The following is a 16,470-nucleotide window of genomic DNA, read 5'->3' as shown; positions in this document are numbered from 1 at the left end:
ACCAGCTCTGAGATGAGCTTCTAGCCTTTGACGGGCTCTTAGAGAGCAGCATTTGCAAGTGGGAGCACAAAATACACGTTGCACAGCACCCCCCTTGGGCTCCAGGCTCTCCACTGGATTGAGATGGAGAATCTGACTGGAAAGAGAAGAATCCAGTAAGGAACGTGCTTCCGATCAGGGTTGTATTTACTCCGTGCCGGAAGGGCCTCTGGGGAGCAAGGTAAAGAGACGCAGGAGAAGGGGTTTACGGATTTTGGATCCTCCTGCTCCTGCCGGATAGCCCTTGCTTGGGGAGTAATCTCATTAGCATTCATGGAACTTTGATGGCGTAAAATTCAACCGGTGTCAGAGGCTCGGGATCTGTCCCTTTCCTGCCTTGGCTTGTGATGTATTCATTCCTAGAGTTCCGATTTAGAAACCTCTCTCGCTCTCGTTCTCTTTGTGGTCTCTGAACTTATGTGTAATGCTGTGAGCAAGATTTTTTGGGAACAAAATGTGCCTCATGATGCTGAGACGGCTGCCGTGACTGTTCTAGTGGCGCATTGGCACAAGCTGCTGGAGTGCACCGTGGCGTGTGGATTTCAGCTTGGGCTAGGTTAAAAAATATATATAAATGAAACCCATCTGGAGCTGGCGGCTGCTGCAGGTCAGGACTAGCAGAGCTAGGGGCAGGGGAGCTCCATTGTGGAATCGCGGGGACAGGCCCACTGTGGGAAGCCTTGCACTGGCATAGCAGGGAGTTCTGTGGGTCAGGGTTTGCAGGAGCGGTAGGCAGTAGGAGTGGGATAATAGCTTGGGATGCTGTGGCCAGGGTAGCTGTGTACCGGCAGGAGTAAAGGACAAACTCACACCTCACCTATTCAGTGATACTTTGCCCAGTTTAGCACGTCCCATCTGAGAACTGCACGTGCTTTGGACCTGGTAACGCGTTCAGCTTTGCAAGGCCCTCGTGAGATGGCCAGTGGCTGCGTGAGGATTGCTTTCCTACCGCTGGAGTGGAGCAGGGCAGCGGTTTGACCCCGCACAGGGCACTGCACTGCAAAGCGAAGGGCAGGAAGGCAAGAAGCCTGAAATCAGTCGAAAGTGCAAGTTGCCAAGATGCTGTTAGCAAGGGGCTGGCATTGAGCCCTCCCCTTCCGCACACCGTCCTTTAAGGGCACTCAGGATGGGATTTCAGTTTTAAATCTCCCCTAGAAGCAACTCCAGCAGCAATTCGGGAAGGAAGAACTTCAGTTCTTGGCTTTTAACCAAAGTCCAGCTGTGCCTCCTATAGCAAGTGCATAGGGACCTCTTCTCGTTCAGTGTCTGGGGGGTGCTTCCTTGCATGAGAAGAAATCTGCTCTATTCTGGCCAAAGGGCCACAGTGCAAGGCAGACCCCTCTGGGAACCTTCCTCTTTATTCAGGAAGCAGGGATATGAATGGTTTACCCTGTGCAGGTATAACCCATGCGCCTCGTGTTGTTCACTGGTCCAGGCAGTAGAACCTAGACCACAGCAGCAGATAAGATCAAGAGACCTCTGCAACCTAGGCTGAGCTCCAGCTGGCTTCATGGCTCAAGCTGTAGAGGGTCCTATACTCCCTATAAGCGCCAGAGGTCCTAGGTTCAGAAGAACATAAGAACGGCCAGACTGGGTCAGACCAAAGGTCCATCCAGCCCAGTAGCTTGTCTGCCGACAGTGGCCAGCACCAGGTGCCCCAGAGGGAGTGAATAGAACAGACACTGATCAAGCGATCTCTCTCCTGCCATCCATCTCCACCCTGTGACAAACAGAGGCTGGGGACACCATTCCTTACCCATCCTGGCTGATAGCCAATAATGGACCTAACCTCCATGAATGTATCTAGTTCTCTTTTAAACCCTGTTATAGTCCTAGTCTTCACAATGTCCTCAAGCAAGGAGTTCCACAGGTTGACTCTGCGCTGTGTGAAGAAGAACTTCCTTTTATTTTTTTTTAAACCTGCTGCCCATTACTTTCATTTGGTGGCCCCTAGTTCAAATCTGCCCAATGGCAGTTACATGGGCAGGGCCCGCCATGGAAGACGGGTGACTTGAGGATTACTTGCTGTGTTCGTGCCCACTGGGCCACCTGGCACTAGCCACTGTTGGAAGACGGGACACTGGGCTAGATGGACTATTGGCCGTTCTCATGTAATTTCTGATGAACGTTTGTGCTATCTTCATCACTTGAGGGGGGAAAAAAAATCCAGACATTTTAGGTTAGAACATGCCTTCCGAAAGGGAAAAAATAGTATTAGCAATTACACAGTTTAATTAGGTGAAGCTTTTCAGAATAAATTACATTTTGAAATATTGTGGGAAAAGAATCACTTTTTCAGTAAATTAGTCGGAAAATCAAATCTTTATTTTCTTGAAGCTCAGATTTTAAAAAAAATTACCTTTTGTTTTTTATTAGTGCTTAATAACCTAGAAACTAGTAATTTGGCACATTAGGAGATGTTATTTTTAGCTTAGAATAAGTAACGTTGGGATCGTTTGTGTGAAAGCAGGGCGGCATGACTTAATGATTTAGAGTGAGGGAGTTGGTAGTCGGGGTGGCTGGATTATATTCTTGTCTCTGCAAAAGACTTAACTGTGCAGAGCCGCAACCTCCCTGGCTGTAAAATGGGGCTAATAATATTCGCGGATCAACCCATGAGTTGCTTGATAGGCTGTAAAGAGCTGTGAGATCTTAGGGTGGAGAGTTCTGGGGAAAGGCGAAGCAGTAGTTTCCATAAACGGAAAGTCACACCGGAAAGTCAGTGGCTTCTTGAAATAGCTCTTGCTGCCCAAGTTAGACATAGGGGCACGGCATGAGGGGAGCTGTAGGAGAGAGAGCATCCTGCCCTAGTTTAACAAGTCATTTGCACTTACGTAAAACCTTTCATCCATATGCCTTAAAATAGTTTGCACAGACACTGTGGTCCCAATGCTCCCATACGGCCCTTTGGACATGAAGTTCATGGGGCTGTGTAATGTCTGTGACTCAGCGCTGCCGCGCCTCCTGCTGGCCACTCCGCGAATTAGCTCAGTCCAGCACCAGAGCGCCCCCTCCTGGCGGTGTCTTGCCCACTTTTTTGTCGGTTCAGCCCCACTCATTCAGACCCACACTCCTCTCAGACTGCAGCGCCCTCCCCTCAGGGTACTGCCCCATGGCAGTGCCCCTACACGGTGGCCTGCTCTCCTCACAGGGGACCTCCCCCCTCTCTACCACCTTGCCTCAGTGACCGGCGGCCAGTCGTCATCCAGCCCCTTCCTCAGGGCAAACTGCAGCCTGAAATGGCCGCTCAGCATTGGCAAGGAGATGGCAGCAGTTCCATACCTCCTGCCCTGGCTGCTCCTCTGCAGCCCTAGTACCAACCTGGGATCCTGTCGCGGGGCTTCAGCCTGGGGTTAAGTCAGGCCTGAGCTCCCCTCGCCCAAGACACCCCACGCCAACAGGCAGCTAGGTCCTCTCCCTCCCGAGCTGGAGCGAGAGTGTGCTCCTCCTGGCTGGCCATCTGTTTATACAGCCCCGCTGGGCTCTGATTGGCTGACACAAGCCCCTCCTGATGGACTCGTAGCCACCGCCCTCTCTCAGGGCTGTTGGCGCCCTTTTCGTTCCAGTGCCCCGGTGGGTGTCATGAGCTTTCGTGGGCACAACCCACTTCTTCAGATGGCGGAATGGAGAACAATGGAGTCGGCCGAAAATGTTGGGCCATGTCACTTATCCGGGATCGCACAGTGAGTCAGTGGCAGGCTCCGGGATCGAGCCCTGGACTCCGTGTGCTGCATTTTTGTCTCCCTTCGTGTGAACGCTAACCTTTTCCCCAGCTGCCTTTGCGCTCTTCCATTCCCAGAGCGCTGGCCCTTGGGAGCCGTTGGCGGAGCAGTGGCAATCCAGTGCCAGGGACGTGGGCAGGGCGGTGGAGACCCCTGCTTAAATGTTGTGGCCTTTTAAAAACAATCATTAAAACCCCTGCTTGCCTGGCGCCCAGGGAACACGGGCCGCGTTTCATCGAACGCTCCCTGCAGCGTTCACCGCTGGTGGCTGGTGCGCTGAGCATGGTGGCTGGAAAGCCAGAGAGCGAAACCAGCCGGTCGAGTAGAATTGTCTGAATTTCATGAGGTGCAAAAAGGAAACTAAGCGCTGGGGCAGCCCGCGGGGTTGGGATTCTTTCTTTCCGTACTCAAGAACGGTCGAAAGGAGGCAGTAGCCCGGCTCAGTGCAGGGATGAATGACTGGAAGGCCCTTTTGCTCAACCCTGGATGTCCGGATGGTGACTGGAATTTTCCTGTCTCCTCTCAGCCCCCCGTTTGTCTGCACCTCGGCAAAGGGCCGTGTCTGCCTCTGGGCCAGGGTTACATGCGCTGGGGGCGTGCGGTGTGCGTGTGTCAGGGCCTATGATCGAATGAGCAGGGAGAACTGTGCCCTCGTTCCACAGAAGGGCTGGGAGCTCCCTTTGGATCGAGGTTAGTCGTTGACACACTTTGTAGATGAGATCGTCCTGTCCCGCTCCCTCCGATCTAGTTCCCAGGTGCAGGGTTCCCCCTGGGGCGTCTGTTTCACAGCCTGGTAGAACAGGGAGATCATATTCATGCTTACGCCTACGGTTTCCTTTTCTTCTAATGGTTCCCCCCGCTCTCCTCCATCCTTTGCACATCTCTGGGGCTGGAGTCACAGGCCTGCTCGGCTTGGGTCAGGAAGTAGGAGGAGTTTTGGAGATGGGCTGGGATGTGTCCCAGGCCTATTGAGGGAGCAACCCAGGATCCTGGGTGGGTGTGTGGGTGTGTGTGTGTGGGGGGGGGGGGGGTTGAGATTGACTCATTTATTAACTCACGCAGGAGAGCCTGAGTCACCAGGAAGCGGGCGATCCAAACAGGATGGAGCCTTGTTCAAAACAGAATGCGCTCCCCCCCAATCCTTGTACATCAGGCGGATTTTGGTGGGCCGGCGAGGCGTGGGGGATGAAAAGCGCGAGTGACGATGGGGGGGATTTAACCGGGTGCCCCCCCCCTTTGTGACGGGGACCCTGGAGTGATTGTAATCTTTGGGAAGGGGCTCCCCTCCTGCACCCCCATTTTTAGAGACATTCCCCCCCGGGTCTGACCGCGGGGCTAGGTGTGGGGGTATCAGGACAGTGGTATGTCTGGGGATGCTGTACAAGTGTGGAGAGCATGGCGGAGCAGGGTTGGTGCTTCCATGAAGGCTTTTGGGTTGGCCACGTGCACTGGGGAATGCACCGAGCGAGGCCCAAGCTTGGCCTCCGCTGCAAGCCGTGGAGACGGGAAGATGCTGCAGCACCTTCCCAGCATACCTGCCCCAGGGCCAGCTCACCAGCCGCTTCCTCTCCGTGGTGGTAGGTGCCGATGGCACCGTGTGGCCGGGAGGAATTCTTTCCCCTGGCACGGGCTAATTCTTTCCTTCCCCTGGTATGGCCAGGAGTGAAGCGGCCGGTGCATGCAAGCCGCTCCTCTCCCTCGCGGGTCTGTGCCTGAGATCCTTTCCCCACCAGCTGCCCTCCAAGGTGGCGCATCCGAGGACCCCGTAGCCTTGTGGTGGCGGTGGCATACGCAGCCCGAGGACCTTGCCACGCACTGCTCAGCACTAGGGGCTTCGTCACCAAAATAACCCTCTGGAACCCTCTAGGCCCAGCCGCACGCTGTAAGCAGAACTGCTCTTCCAGGGAGGGCGGTCGGCCTTCTGGAGCGCATTAGCTCACTTCGTCGTCGTAGGGAAAAATGATTATTTTGGGGGGGAACCATATCTTCAGCATAGATTAAGTTGCCAACACATGTCCCTGGAAAGTGGGATTTAAGTACTGCTGATAATTAGGGGCGGGCTGTAATTCTGCCAGCCTCTCTCTCTCTCTCTCTCTCTGCAGTGCAGTGTTTTCATGTGTTGTGACAGGAACAAGTTAATGCATAATGGGAAAAGTAGCTCGAACTGTAAATGGGGTTGCGCCCGAACAGGGAGGCGGGAGCTGGGTCTCTGGCACTACTCCTGGCGGTGTGACCTGGAGCCGGTTGCTTCACCTCCGGTGCCTCAGCTGCCTACTTGGCAGGAGGGTGGGGAGCAGTGTTCCCTTTCATATTTCCATGTGTAGAATAAATTTTGATATATGCACCGAGACGTGCAGATGCGCACCATCTGAAGGCCCACATGCTGCCAGCTGTGGGTGCTCTGCTAATCAGCTGGGAAGCACCTGACGCTCTCTTCTGAGTGGCCACCCAAGCACTCAGCCTGCAGGGAGCACTGGTTGTGAGGCTTCATCATTTAGGCCAGCTCTTTCAATAGCAGCCTCAGTGTCTGAGTGTTCAGTGTCCCGCTGCTGTGAGATGTGCCCAGAAAGGCCGGGCTACCTCACATCCAGCAGCAGTGAGCAAGAGGGAGCTGCATCAATGTTCCCTCTAATCTCTTCTGACCATGTGTGGAATAATTTTTTATATGCACCAAGGCATGTGCGCATGTGCACCACCACTAAAAGCACAAACCCTAGCTGTGGGCACTCTGCTAATCAACTGGGCAGTATTTGAATTTCTTCTAAGCACAAGCGCATAGCTTACTGGGAACACGGTGTGACGGCCAGTCAGGGTTCCTCCAATCCTGCAGCCCCGTAGCAGCAAGAACAGTCTCCACCAGCCAGTAGAACAGGGGGTTTATTGCTTCTCCAGGATACAGCCCAGCAAAGACGTGATGTGTCTACAGGGGTCTGGGCCAGGATGCCTCTGCCCCCTTGAGATGGGGCCCCTAGATTCCAGCCCCCTCCTTCGTCTGTTTCCTTCATGATTCCAGCCCAAGACTGCCCCTTCCCCCAACACTCACTTCCTTTGTTCCATCCCTTCCCTTTACTGGTGGAACCGGTTCGGTCACGGTCATGGGGGCCCTCGACGCGCCCCTGCTGGGCAGTGCTTAGACAGGCCAGAAGGGGTCACCCACAGCCCAAACACAGCAACCAGCAAGGTACTGACACCGCATCACACACTGCACCTCGGACACAGGTCTTCTCTTACACCAGGGGCACCTGAAACTGGTGGCCGTTTGGCGGGGGGGAGGGAGGGTAAATGTTGGCCTTGCTGTTGCAGCATGTGCTGAGATCGTCTGATTGACAGAGCTGCCGAGCTGCTCAGGGTGGCTGTTACTTCATAGGGGCAGGGAGACCCATGGCTGGATTTTGGCTTTTATTCCGAGGTGCCAGCCAAGGTAAGTGACGAAAGGCAGCACATGCAGCTGTTTCACTTGCTGCTCTGTCTTTGGCATCAGCTGAAAGACCCGTTCCGACGGTGTTGGTATGTGGCCGTGGGCCTCGGCCTGTTCGCGCTGCAGGAAGGGTGCGCAGGCTGGACATCCTGGGCAGCCCGGCGTGTCGCGCGTCTCCGTGATGGACGGGTTGATTTTTTTCCTGACTCTGTCTCCCCTGCAGCTCCCCCCACCTTCACGGAAACGCCCCCCCAGTACGTAGAAGCGAAGGAAGGCAGCAGCATCACCCTGACCTGCATGGCTTTTGGGAACCCCAAACCTATTGTCACTTGGCTGAGAGAAGGAGACCTCCTAGGCGCCAGTGGGAAGTACCAGGTAAGTGCTTGGCCTGCTCAGCTGCTGTGAATGATGAACCCTCCCCCCTCTGCTGGGTGCGTTGGGTGTGTCACCACTGCAGTGAATTTGCAGGGACTCTGCCTCGGTGCGAAGGGAGCGCCTTCACGCATGAGATTTCAGGCCGCTCTTGAAAGGCGGCGGGAGAAGCTGCCCCTGGTCCTGCGAGAGGCGCTCTCCAGGCCGGACTGGGCTCCAGGTGCCTAGAAGATGACAGGAAGCAGCACAGTCAGGGCTTCTGAAGGAAGGATACAGGCGTTGCTGCAGCAGCCAGTGTCTCTGGAGCTATTCCTGCTGCCTCCGCACTTCCCTCCTCCCCCTCAGTCCGTTTCCTGGTGGCCTTTTGAGATGAAGTTTCTCCTGTCTGTGAGCTGACGGTGGCACCCGCAGGCAGGCATGCTCCTGCGTCCCCTAGCCGCGACCGTCCTCCCTCCGACCTGCCAGGGCCGCCAGGGTAGGGGAGCAACGGGTGTGCCTGGAACCTGCTAGGCCTTGGCTGCCACAGCCTGCAACTGCTTTGCTGACCTTGCTTTCCCACCCGCTCCCTCGTCTCCTCTACTCCATCTTCCTTCTGGCTGCCCGTAAGGGGCCTGGCCCCAGAGAGCTTCCTGGGCCTCCTGGAGAAGGTTTCTCTGTGGCCGAGGTGCCTGCTGAATGCAGCCGGGGGGATCGCGGAGGTTCTGAGCAGCAGCTTTGGAAACTCCCGGTTGTTCGTCACTTGATTTACCTTGGTGCGACTCAGGAGAGACTCCCTGGAGGTGCAGCCTGGCGCGGGGGAGAGGAGAGCCAAGCCTGTCGCCCTGACTTGGCTTGCAATGGAGGAGCTGGCTGGGACCAGGCAAACATTTGCTCCGGCCTTCTCTCTGTGCATCTCCACACGTCCATCTGTTCAGTGTGCTCCGTCCCTCCCCTCCCCCCGCCCTGGTTTGTCTTCCAGTTCTCTGAGCTGCGGGTTGGAAATCCAGAGTGTTCCTCCACATTTCAAAACCGTCACGGAGTCCTCCCCCGCCCCTCCACGCCCGGGCTCCCCGTCCTTCGGGCGCTGCTCCTGCCCTGCGGCCTTGGCGATGTTCGTTCTCCGTGGTGGCTCCCCTCTGTCCCCACCAGTGCTGCGTGGGGACTTTCCTTCCAGGGCACGGAGTGGCTCCTAGCTCCATGGAAGGGAGCATGGCCCCTGCAGGAGGCACGAGTCCCATACGAACCTGCCTGCAGGGAAGGGACAGGCTGCTCTGGACTCCACAGCCCCAGTCTGAGGCACTGCGAGGCCTATCCCAGCCCTGAACGCTGTGACCACGCGGGGGGCCCTGGGCCAAGCACATTAGGTTCAGAGGGGGCAGATCTGCGGCTTCTGCATGAGGTTTCTTGCACTCCTGGCCAGTGCGGAAAATCCTGTTAGGGAGGGTGGGCTGCTGGGGGGGGGGGGGGGGGGAGACGGGGACGCTGGTGAGTACACGGTGGGGGCAGGGGGCTTTCACGTGGGAACGGCTGCTCTGGGATTCCCTTGACTGAACAGCGGGAATTAGGAAGATTTGTTTCCTCCCCTTGTCGTGTCCCTCCCTCTGAGCTTCTGTGTGTCGCATCAGGAGCTTCTGATCTTCCGCCCAGCCCGGGATTCCACACCGCTGTAATTGGCAAATCGGGCACTGGAATCTGCGCAGGCCTTAATGAGAGTCATTAGGAATCATTTGTTGCTAATTGAAATAGAAGGATGAGGCAGAATGAGCATGGGGGGGGAGGGGGAGTGCATTATCTCTGGGTTTCTTCCCTCCCACCCTTCCGCCGAGCGGCTGTACCCTTCCGCCGAGCGGCTGTACCCTTCCGCCGAGCGGCTGTACCCTTCCGCCGAGCGGCTGTACCCTTCCGCCGAGCGGCTGTACCCTTCCTCCGAGCGGCTGTACCCTTCCGCCGAGCGGCTGTACCCTTCCTCCGCTGCTTCCCTGGTGCCCAGATTAAGAAGCAGTCCCTTTGCTTCCCACCCCCCACCGCCTTCTGTGCCATGAGAGGCAGGAGCCCAGCCATGCTAAGGAGGGGATGGAGACATGGAGCAGGTTGGATAATGGCTCCGGACAGCATTGCCAATTGCATTGCAGCCTCGTGGGACAGGTCTCTGCTAACGTGCCTGCCTGGAGCTGTCAGGGAATGACCATTTCACAGCTCATCCCTGCTGCAATGGCTGGAGGGTTTGAGTAGCGTGAGAGGAGAGGCAGGGACGGAGGTGGCTGGACCGGATGGGGAGAATGCTGGTGGCTGCAGACAGCACCAGGCTGCTGTCTTGGTCCCCTCTCTCAGCCCTGCACGGGAAGAGGCGGCTTGAGTCCCAGTGTAAAAGTCAGGCTTGGACGTGCTGGGCCAGATGCTCCGCAGTGGAGTCTGGCGTGACGCCTGCTGAGATCATGACCCCGCAGGGATTAGTAACAGCCCCGGAGGCTGAAGGCCTGTGAATCCCTGGGGCCAGCATGGCATGCCTTTCCCCGTGGAGATAATCTCTGGGAATGAGGCCAACCTGTCTGGGAGACAGCATGGCCCACTGGTTAGGGCTGGGTGCCAGGCTGTGTTCCCAGTAGTCTGCATCACTTTGTGACCGTGAGCAAATCACTATGCCTCAGTTTCCCTAGCAGTTACACAGGGTTAATGACAGCAGCCTTCTCCCTCCCTCTCAAGTGCCCTAAGGAGAGGGGAGCCGGCCACACAGGTACCTTTTGGGGGTGAGAATTCAGTCCCCTAGTTCCCTCCATGCTACTTGGCCTCTGTTCAGCCCTGGCCTCCCACAGCCACCCATCTGCGGCGCATTGCTGAAGGCAGGGGCATTCGAAAGAGAAGGCTTTGAGCAGCCTACAGCGTGTGTGTGCAGGGTGGAGGGGTGGGCCGTGTGCACCAGCATGGGGCCGTGCGGATTCGTGCACCGTTGTGAGCGAGGGGTGGGTGCTGTGCACGGGCCTGAGCTGAAGTTTCTCCTTTCTCAGGTGAGCGATGGCAGCCTGACCGTCGTGTCGGTCAGCCGGCAAGACAGAGGCGCGTACACCTGTCGGGCATACAGCATCCAAGGGGAGGCCGTGCATACCACTCGCCTGCTCGTCCAAGGTAACGCCGCTCCCGGGGGAAACCCGCTCAGGATTCCTAGCGCCGCGGCGAGGGCATCTCCAGACAGCTGGGCAGAGAATGGAGAGCCCTTAGAATTGGCGCTCGAGAGCCCTGTCAGTGACTGACTGGCTGCAGGAATTATGGGAGTTTAAACCAGCCAGGGAAAGCCCATCCATCCTGATTGCTTTCAGCTGCCTGGTGCTTACAGCGATTCTGGCCGCAGCCTGGGATTTTTCCCCCTAAAGGCTGAAGGCGAATACAGCAGCCAGTCGGAAAGCCGGGTTTGTTCTTGGCTTTGCGTCAGCCTTGTCAGTGATCCAGTGTACAGCAGCAAGTGCTAGCGGTTAGAGCAGGCGATTGGGAGCCAGGGATTCTGCTGCTGATTCACTACCAGGTGCAAGTCCCCCTCTCTCCGCTTTCATAGCCTGTGAACTGGGAGCCCTTGCTTCACGCTGGAGTTGCGAAATGCTTAGCGCCCCTAAGCTTAAAGCACCGTGGAAATGGTTTGAGCTCCACTGGGGACAAGTTTGCAGCCCCTTATGTTCTTAAACACTTGCATTGCCCGGATGCCCGAGGTCCTGAGACAAACTGGGCCTCGTTGCGCTAGGTGCGGTACGTACCCACGGTAGCGCGTGCACCGCTGCCTCGGCCTGTATAAAATAAGGCCCGTGCTGTACAGGCGGAGGGGTTCCGTGCGTGGCGTCTGGGGCACCTCCCCCGGGCGCCACGAGGCGAGTGTGCAGCTCTGGTGTAGGGACTGAATTGGCCGGTTGTCTGGCCCGGGCTGCCTCTTGCTAGAGAGACGTGGCCTCTCCCCAGCCTTCCATTTCTGTAAATAAACAAGGACATTGAAGCCCAAACCCCAGGTGTTTAACTAACACTGAAGGCTGCCAACCAAACTGACCCAAGAGGGAAGGCAAAGTGAGGGCTGATGCCGGAATCATAGGTGCGAATGTCTAGTGGACAGGGCTACTGACGGCAGCAGCAACAAGTCTTTGGCCTTGATTGTCTGTGGCTGCATTTTCTCGTGTCTTTCTCCCTTGGCTTGGCAGGCACCCTTGGACTACACCATGCTTGGAGCTGGCGGTTCTGGGGCACAGGGTTACATGGCCTTTCCCTTTGCCCCGAACTCTTGGGGGGTTGCTGGGCTGAGTGCCAGGCAGCAGTATCACCAACTCCCTGTGTGATCTTGGGGAAAGTCTCATCACCTCGTGCCTCAGTTTCCCTGCTTATAAAATGGGGACAGTGATACTTGCCTGCTTTTCTGGATTGCTCTCAGGCCTCTGGCTAAGAAACGTGACCTAGGGGAGGAGGGGAGCACCTTAGGAATGTCCTAAGAACCGTGGTCGACGTGACACAAAACTGAGTCTACCAGGCTTGATGGGGTCAAAGTCAGGACTGTCCCACAAATATTCATTGGTGGGCAGCTCGCAACCTGGCCAAAAATTAAATGACACCCGCTGCTCTTTGGTATCTGGCTTTGAGAGGGAAGCGTTAATGTTGAGGGTGCGTGTGCAATAGCTCTGCTCAACACCCCTGTGTGTAAGGGGTGCAGGCGGTGCGCCCTGCGGTCCCTTTTAGATGCGGTGCAAAGCCTTGTTGTGTTGGGTCAGTGGGGGCATCCGGATGAGCTCTCTTCGGCGCGTGGGCTGAGGGGTCTGTGCCGAGCGAGGGGTCACCTGGTGGGGGTTGCTCACTCCCAGCTGTTAGTGGCACTAGAAGGGGCTGAAGAGAAATAAATACTTGTTTCCAGAAGCAATTGCTGTCGTTTGCAGAGGGATGTCATGTGACCGCCAGTAACGGCGACGAGCCACTCCCACGAACAGGCACGGCTCCGGCACAGCCAGTCTCTCTTGAGCTGCGAACCCCAGGATGAAAATGCTTGCGAGCCCCCGTCTGAGTGTGCAAATCCCTGGTCTGCAGGGGATTGTGGGAGTCCACAGTAATAGCGTCTCGGATGGCTCCACACCCTTTTTTATTAATGACAAGGCAGGATTGTCGCCTCCGAAGAGCCCAGAGCCCCCTCAGACTCGCGTGTAGGCGTGTACGTGCGGGGCGAACATCTGCTGCGTTAGCACCCACTGGTTCTACATCCCCTTTATACTACAGCAAAATCCACTTAATTGGGACTCCCCAGCGGATGGCCTGTCTTTTTGAGGAAGCAGCTGTCCCGACGAGCAGAGACTCCGCTGATTCTTTTTTTAAAGGCGTGTGGGCAGGCTTCCAAAAAGCCGGGAAATGCTGCGCAGAATAAAAATGACACCCGCTGGGTCTTGTCCTGATTGCAACCTGGCTTCCTCCCACTGTATAAATCTTTTATTTGGTCAACTTCTGCCGCGAGATAAGGGCGCTTAGCATCTCACACCTATTGAAGCACTTAATACTGCTCGCTGCTTCTGCGCTGTTTTCCATCTTCAAAGCGCTTGGCAGATATTAACCAACTAATTGGCACTGCGTTCCTGGTGGGTTGCTGCGGCCCTACTCGGTGTTACCCCTGGGCCATGTCTCCACTGGGCTAATCCGTCCTGGTGTTCGCTGTCAGAGAGAGGGACGATTGCCGCATCTGGTGATGTGTTTCCTCCCAGCGTTGCTAGGTAGCAAAGGGGTGGAGGAAGGATTGTAAGGCAAAGTGAGTTGCCCAAGGTCAAGTAGGAAGCCAGTGGCAAAAGTGGGAATGAACATAAGAAGCTTGACGCCCAGTCGTGCTTTAACCACTTGACTGCACTTCTGCCCAGAGCTGGGACTAAAATCCTGGCCCCTTGATTCCTGGGTTTTGCTGCTGAGTAGCAATGTCTTGCCACAGGCGGTGAGAGACACCACTGTGCTGGTCCCCGCTGGTGCTGGGGGGGCTGACCCGAGGGTGTGCAGCGTGTTGCGGGTGGCCGGGTGACGGCAGGAGGCTGAGTGTCCGCCTGGGTGACGCTGGCAGAGCGTGCTTGGTGAAGCTGTCTGTATTCCCTGCCCCCCCCCCCCCCGGCCATTCCGTCCCCTCTCCCCGGCTGAAGAGGATCCCGGAGGCCGAGTATTGAGTGTCTGTTTCCTGGGCTGAGCTCTTCCTGGGGGACTGATTCAAACTGCTCTTTGGGTGGGGGGAGGTGTGGGGTGGAGGGCACTGGAGACCAGCTTGCTGCAAGCTGTGTCCTCCCCTCTAGACCAAGGTCAGAGCTTATGCTGCACTGGAGTCGGACCCTGTTCCGGTCCCCACCACCCCCCTCCGTTTGCTGTGTCCGCATGATCCTCTTACAGCACTTCCTGCGGGCCTTAAAGGGACAGAGTCCCCTCTCCCAGAGGACCCTCCTGCTCAGAATTGCCCCAGTGTGAAGGGCTTTGTCCCCAAGCTAGTCACGTTTGGGCAGAGGCTCTGGGTTGAAGGCCAGTCCCGGGGTCGCCAGGCCGACCGATGGCGCAGCGCAGGTGTCTGGGCCATGTGGGGGTGGGGGTGCTGCCTTTTCCCTGGGAGGCCGTTCGTGGTCAGGGCGTTTCTGCTGCTGAAGTAACTGGTTTTTCTCGTGCTCTCCCTCAGGACCCCCCTTCATCGTTTCCCCTCCAGAGAACATCACCGTCAACATCTCCCAGGATGCCCTGTTCACCTGCCAGGCCGAGGCGTACCCGGGGAACATGACCTACACCTGGTTCTGGGAGGAGCAGAATGTCTACTTCAAGAAGTAAGCTCGACCCCGGCTCCTGGCCTGGGCTCCATGCCGGGAGGAGGGACCCGCTTTGCAGGGCCGGGCTCGCTCTCGGGCGTTCAAGCGAAGGGGGGGCGGTGCTGTTCCCAGGGCCCCCAGCAGCGCGATGGTGTACTCCCCCAGCAGTGCCCACACACCCATGCGCGGCGCCCTTTGCTGTACGAGGGGACCTCGTTCCGGTTCTCCCCCCCGCCTTTCTCCCTTCTGCTCCCTCCACCCACAGTGACCTGAAGCTGAGGGTCCGGATCCTGATTGATGGGACGCTGATCATCTTCCGTGTCAAACCAGACGATGCTGGGAAATACACGTGCATTCCTAGCAACAGCCTTGGCCGCTCGCCCTCCGCCTCCGCCTACCTGACAGTGCAGTGTGAGTGGGGCAGAGAGGCCGGGGGATCTATGGGCCATACCCTGCAGCGGGGAGGAGATGGCATCCATTATGCTTTCCCAGTGCAACTTTTAGGGGTGCTGTGACATGACAGCCACAGATGGAGTGGGGCAGAGGGGAATAAAATCACACTAGGTTACCGGCTCTAATGAGAGCAGGCTGGCTGGCATAGTCTGAGTTCATTACCTTGTTTAATGCAATGGTACCTGGCATTTGCCATATTGAATCAGCTGCTGATGCATCAAGTTCAGTACGCCGTCAGGAGCTGATGTTTCAGTGGAAGATGAATACCTGGCACCTAGTGAACAGCTGGATGCCATGCAGGGATGGTAGAATGCTTGATGCCTAGGTGCCCGTCGCCTGAATTGGCCCCAATAATGCATGAGGCATTTTCCAACCCCCCTGTCCCTGAGTGCCCGGAAATGTAAAACTTGATGCATCTTCATTCCAGAGTGTTCCCATCATAACCAAAGGAAATGTGAGATTATGTTCACACACAAAATACCCCAAACTTCCCTGCAGGGTACCCGAACCCTGGTTCACAAGTCCCCTGTACCTTGTCTGGGCATTTACCCCATGACAAAGTGGGAATAGAGCATTGGCCTGCTAAACCCAGGGGTCTGAGTTCAATCCTTGCAGAGGCCACTTGAAGCAAAAATTTGTCAGGGATGGTACTTGGTCCTTCTGTGAAGGCAGGGGACTGGACTCAATGACCTTTCAAGGTCCCTTCCAGTCCTAGGAGATAGGCAATCTCCATTAATTTAAGGTTGCACCCATTTTCCCTCTAAATGTTTCCATCCATGTGTGGAATAAATGTTATGTGCACTGAGGCATGTGTGGATGGGCACCACCAGTAGACACACCTGCTGCCAGCTGTGAGTGCTCTGCTAATCAGCTGGGCAGCATTTGAAAATCTCCTGGGTGGCCACCCAAGTGCTCAGCTTATAGGGAACACTGGGTGGTGCACACTGTGTTGGTACAAATGACTGTAACTTGTGCAGTCCAACTGTGTTCTGGGACAGTGCTGTCTTTGGCAGGGGAGGGGGAGTGAGCGAGAAACCACGTGGGATACACCGTGACTGTCTCTGCAGGGCAGTGCTATGCAGATGTAATGTATCGGGTCGGGGGGGTGAAAGGCAGGATTGAAAGGCTCAAGACCGATGGATGGGATTGCACTCCTAACGGCTCTAGGTGCAAAGTTCGCTATTGGGTCCAAATTCTCCAGCCTTTCAAAATGCCAGCCAGAGTGTTGGACTTGACAGCCGGTGGCTGTGAGCGCTAATAATAGAGTGTCTTGATTTGTTGCCTTCCGTCTTGTTCTGTGTGGGAAGCAGGGCTGTGACACATCAGATCAAGTGTGTGCTTATATTTTTATGTATAATTATAAAAACCTGTTAATGCCGCCTTGTCTTCCGGGTGTGCTGGCATCCTGAAAACATTAAACACAAGGCAGCGATTGATCTAAATAAGTTGGAGAGAGAGATTCAGTGACTTCACATTTAGTATGCCTCCCCTTCTGTGGGACTGGCTCAAATGACTGGTGCTCACAAGAATGGTATTGAGGCAATGTGGCCTAGAGCAGTCGTGCTCAACCTTTTCTTTTTTTTTTTTTTTTTTATTCACAACTCCCACGTCCGGAAAAATTTTTGTTGAGCAAAAAAGAAATGGAAAAAAAAAAAGCGCGGCCCCTTTAATTTAAAGCACTGGTCCACTCCCACTATGCGTACGTCGGGTGTGAAGC

The 16,470-nt window shown here is 56.0% G+C and overlaps 1 protein-coding gene across 3 annotated transcripts in view; it reads left to right on the top strand.

Annotated features, from left to right (window-relative positions):
• LOC102449639 (protein turtle homolog B) overlaps window positions 1-16,470 on the top strand; it is a 117,680-nt gene that overhangs the window by 31,349 nt on the left and 69,861 nt on the right. For all 3 annotated transcript variants that reach the window (XM_006135118.4, XM_025190747.2, XM_025190750.2), the window contains exons 4-7: window positions 7,403-7,554; window positions 10,536-10,653; window positions 14,177-14,318; window positions 14,566-14,711. In XM_006135118.4, the coding sequence (XP_006135180.1) occupies window positions 7,403-7,554; window positions 10,536-10,653; window positions 14,177-14,318; window positions 14,566-14,711 (558 nt within the window). The remainder of the gene's footprint in view (window positions 1-7,402; window positions 7,555-10,535; window positions 10,654-14,176; window positions 14,319-14,565; window positions 14,712-16,470) is intronic.

Source organism: Pelodiscus sinensis, unplaced genomic scaffold (assembly GCF_049634645.1).
Source record: "Pelodiscus sinensis isolate JC-2024 unplaced genomic scaffold, ASM4963464v1 ctg35, whole genome shotgun sequence".
Taxonomy (NCBI): Eukaryota; Metazoa; Chordata; order Testudines; family Trionychidae; genus Pelodiscus; species Pelodiscus sinensis.
Note: the sequence above shows the minus strand (reverse complement) of the source record. Positions and strands in the feature narration are given on the sequence as shown.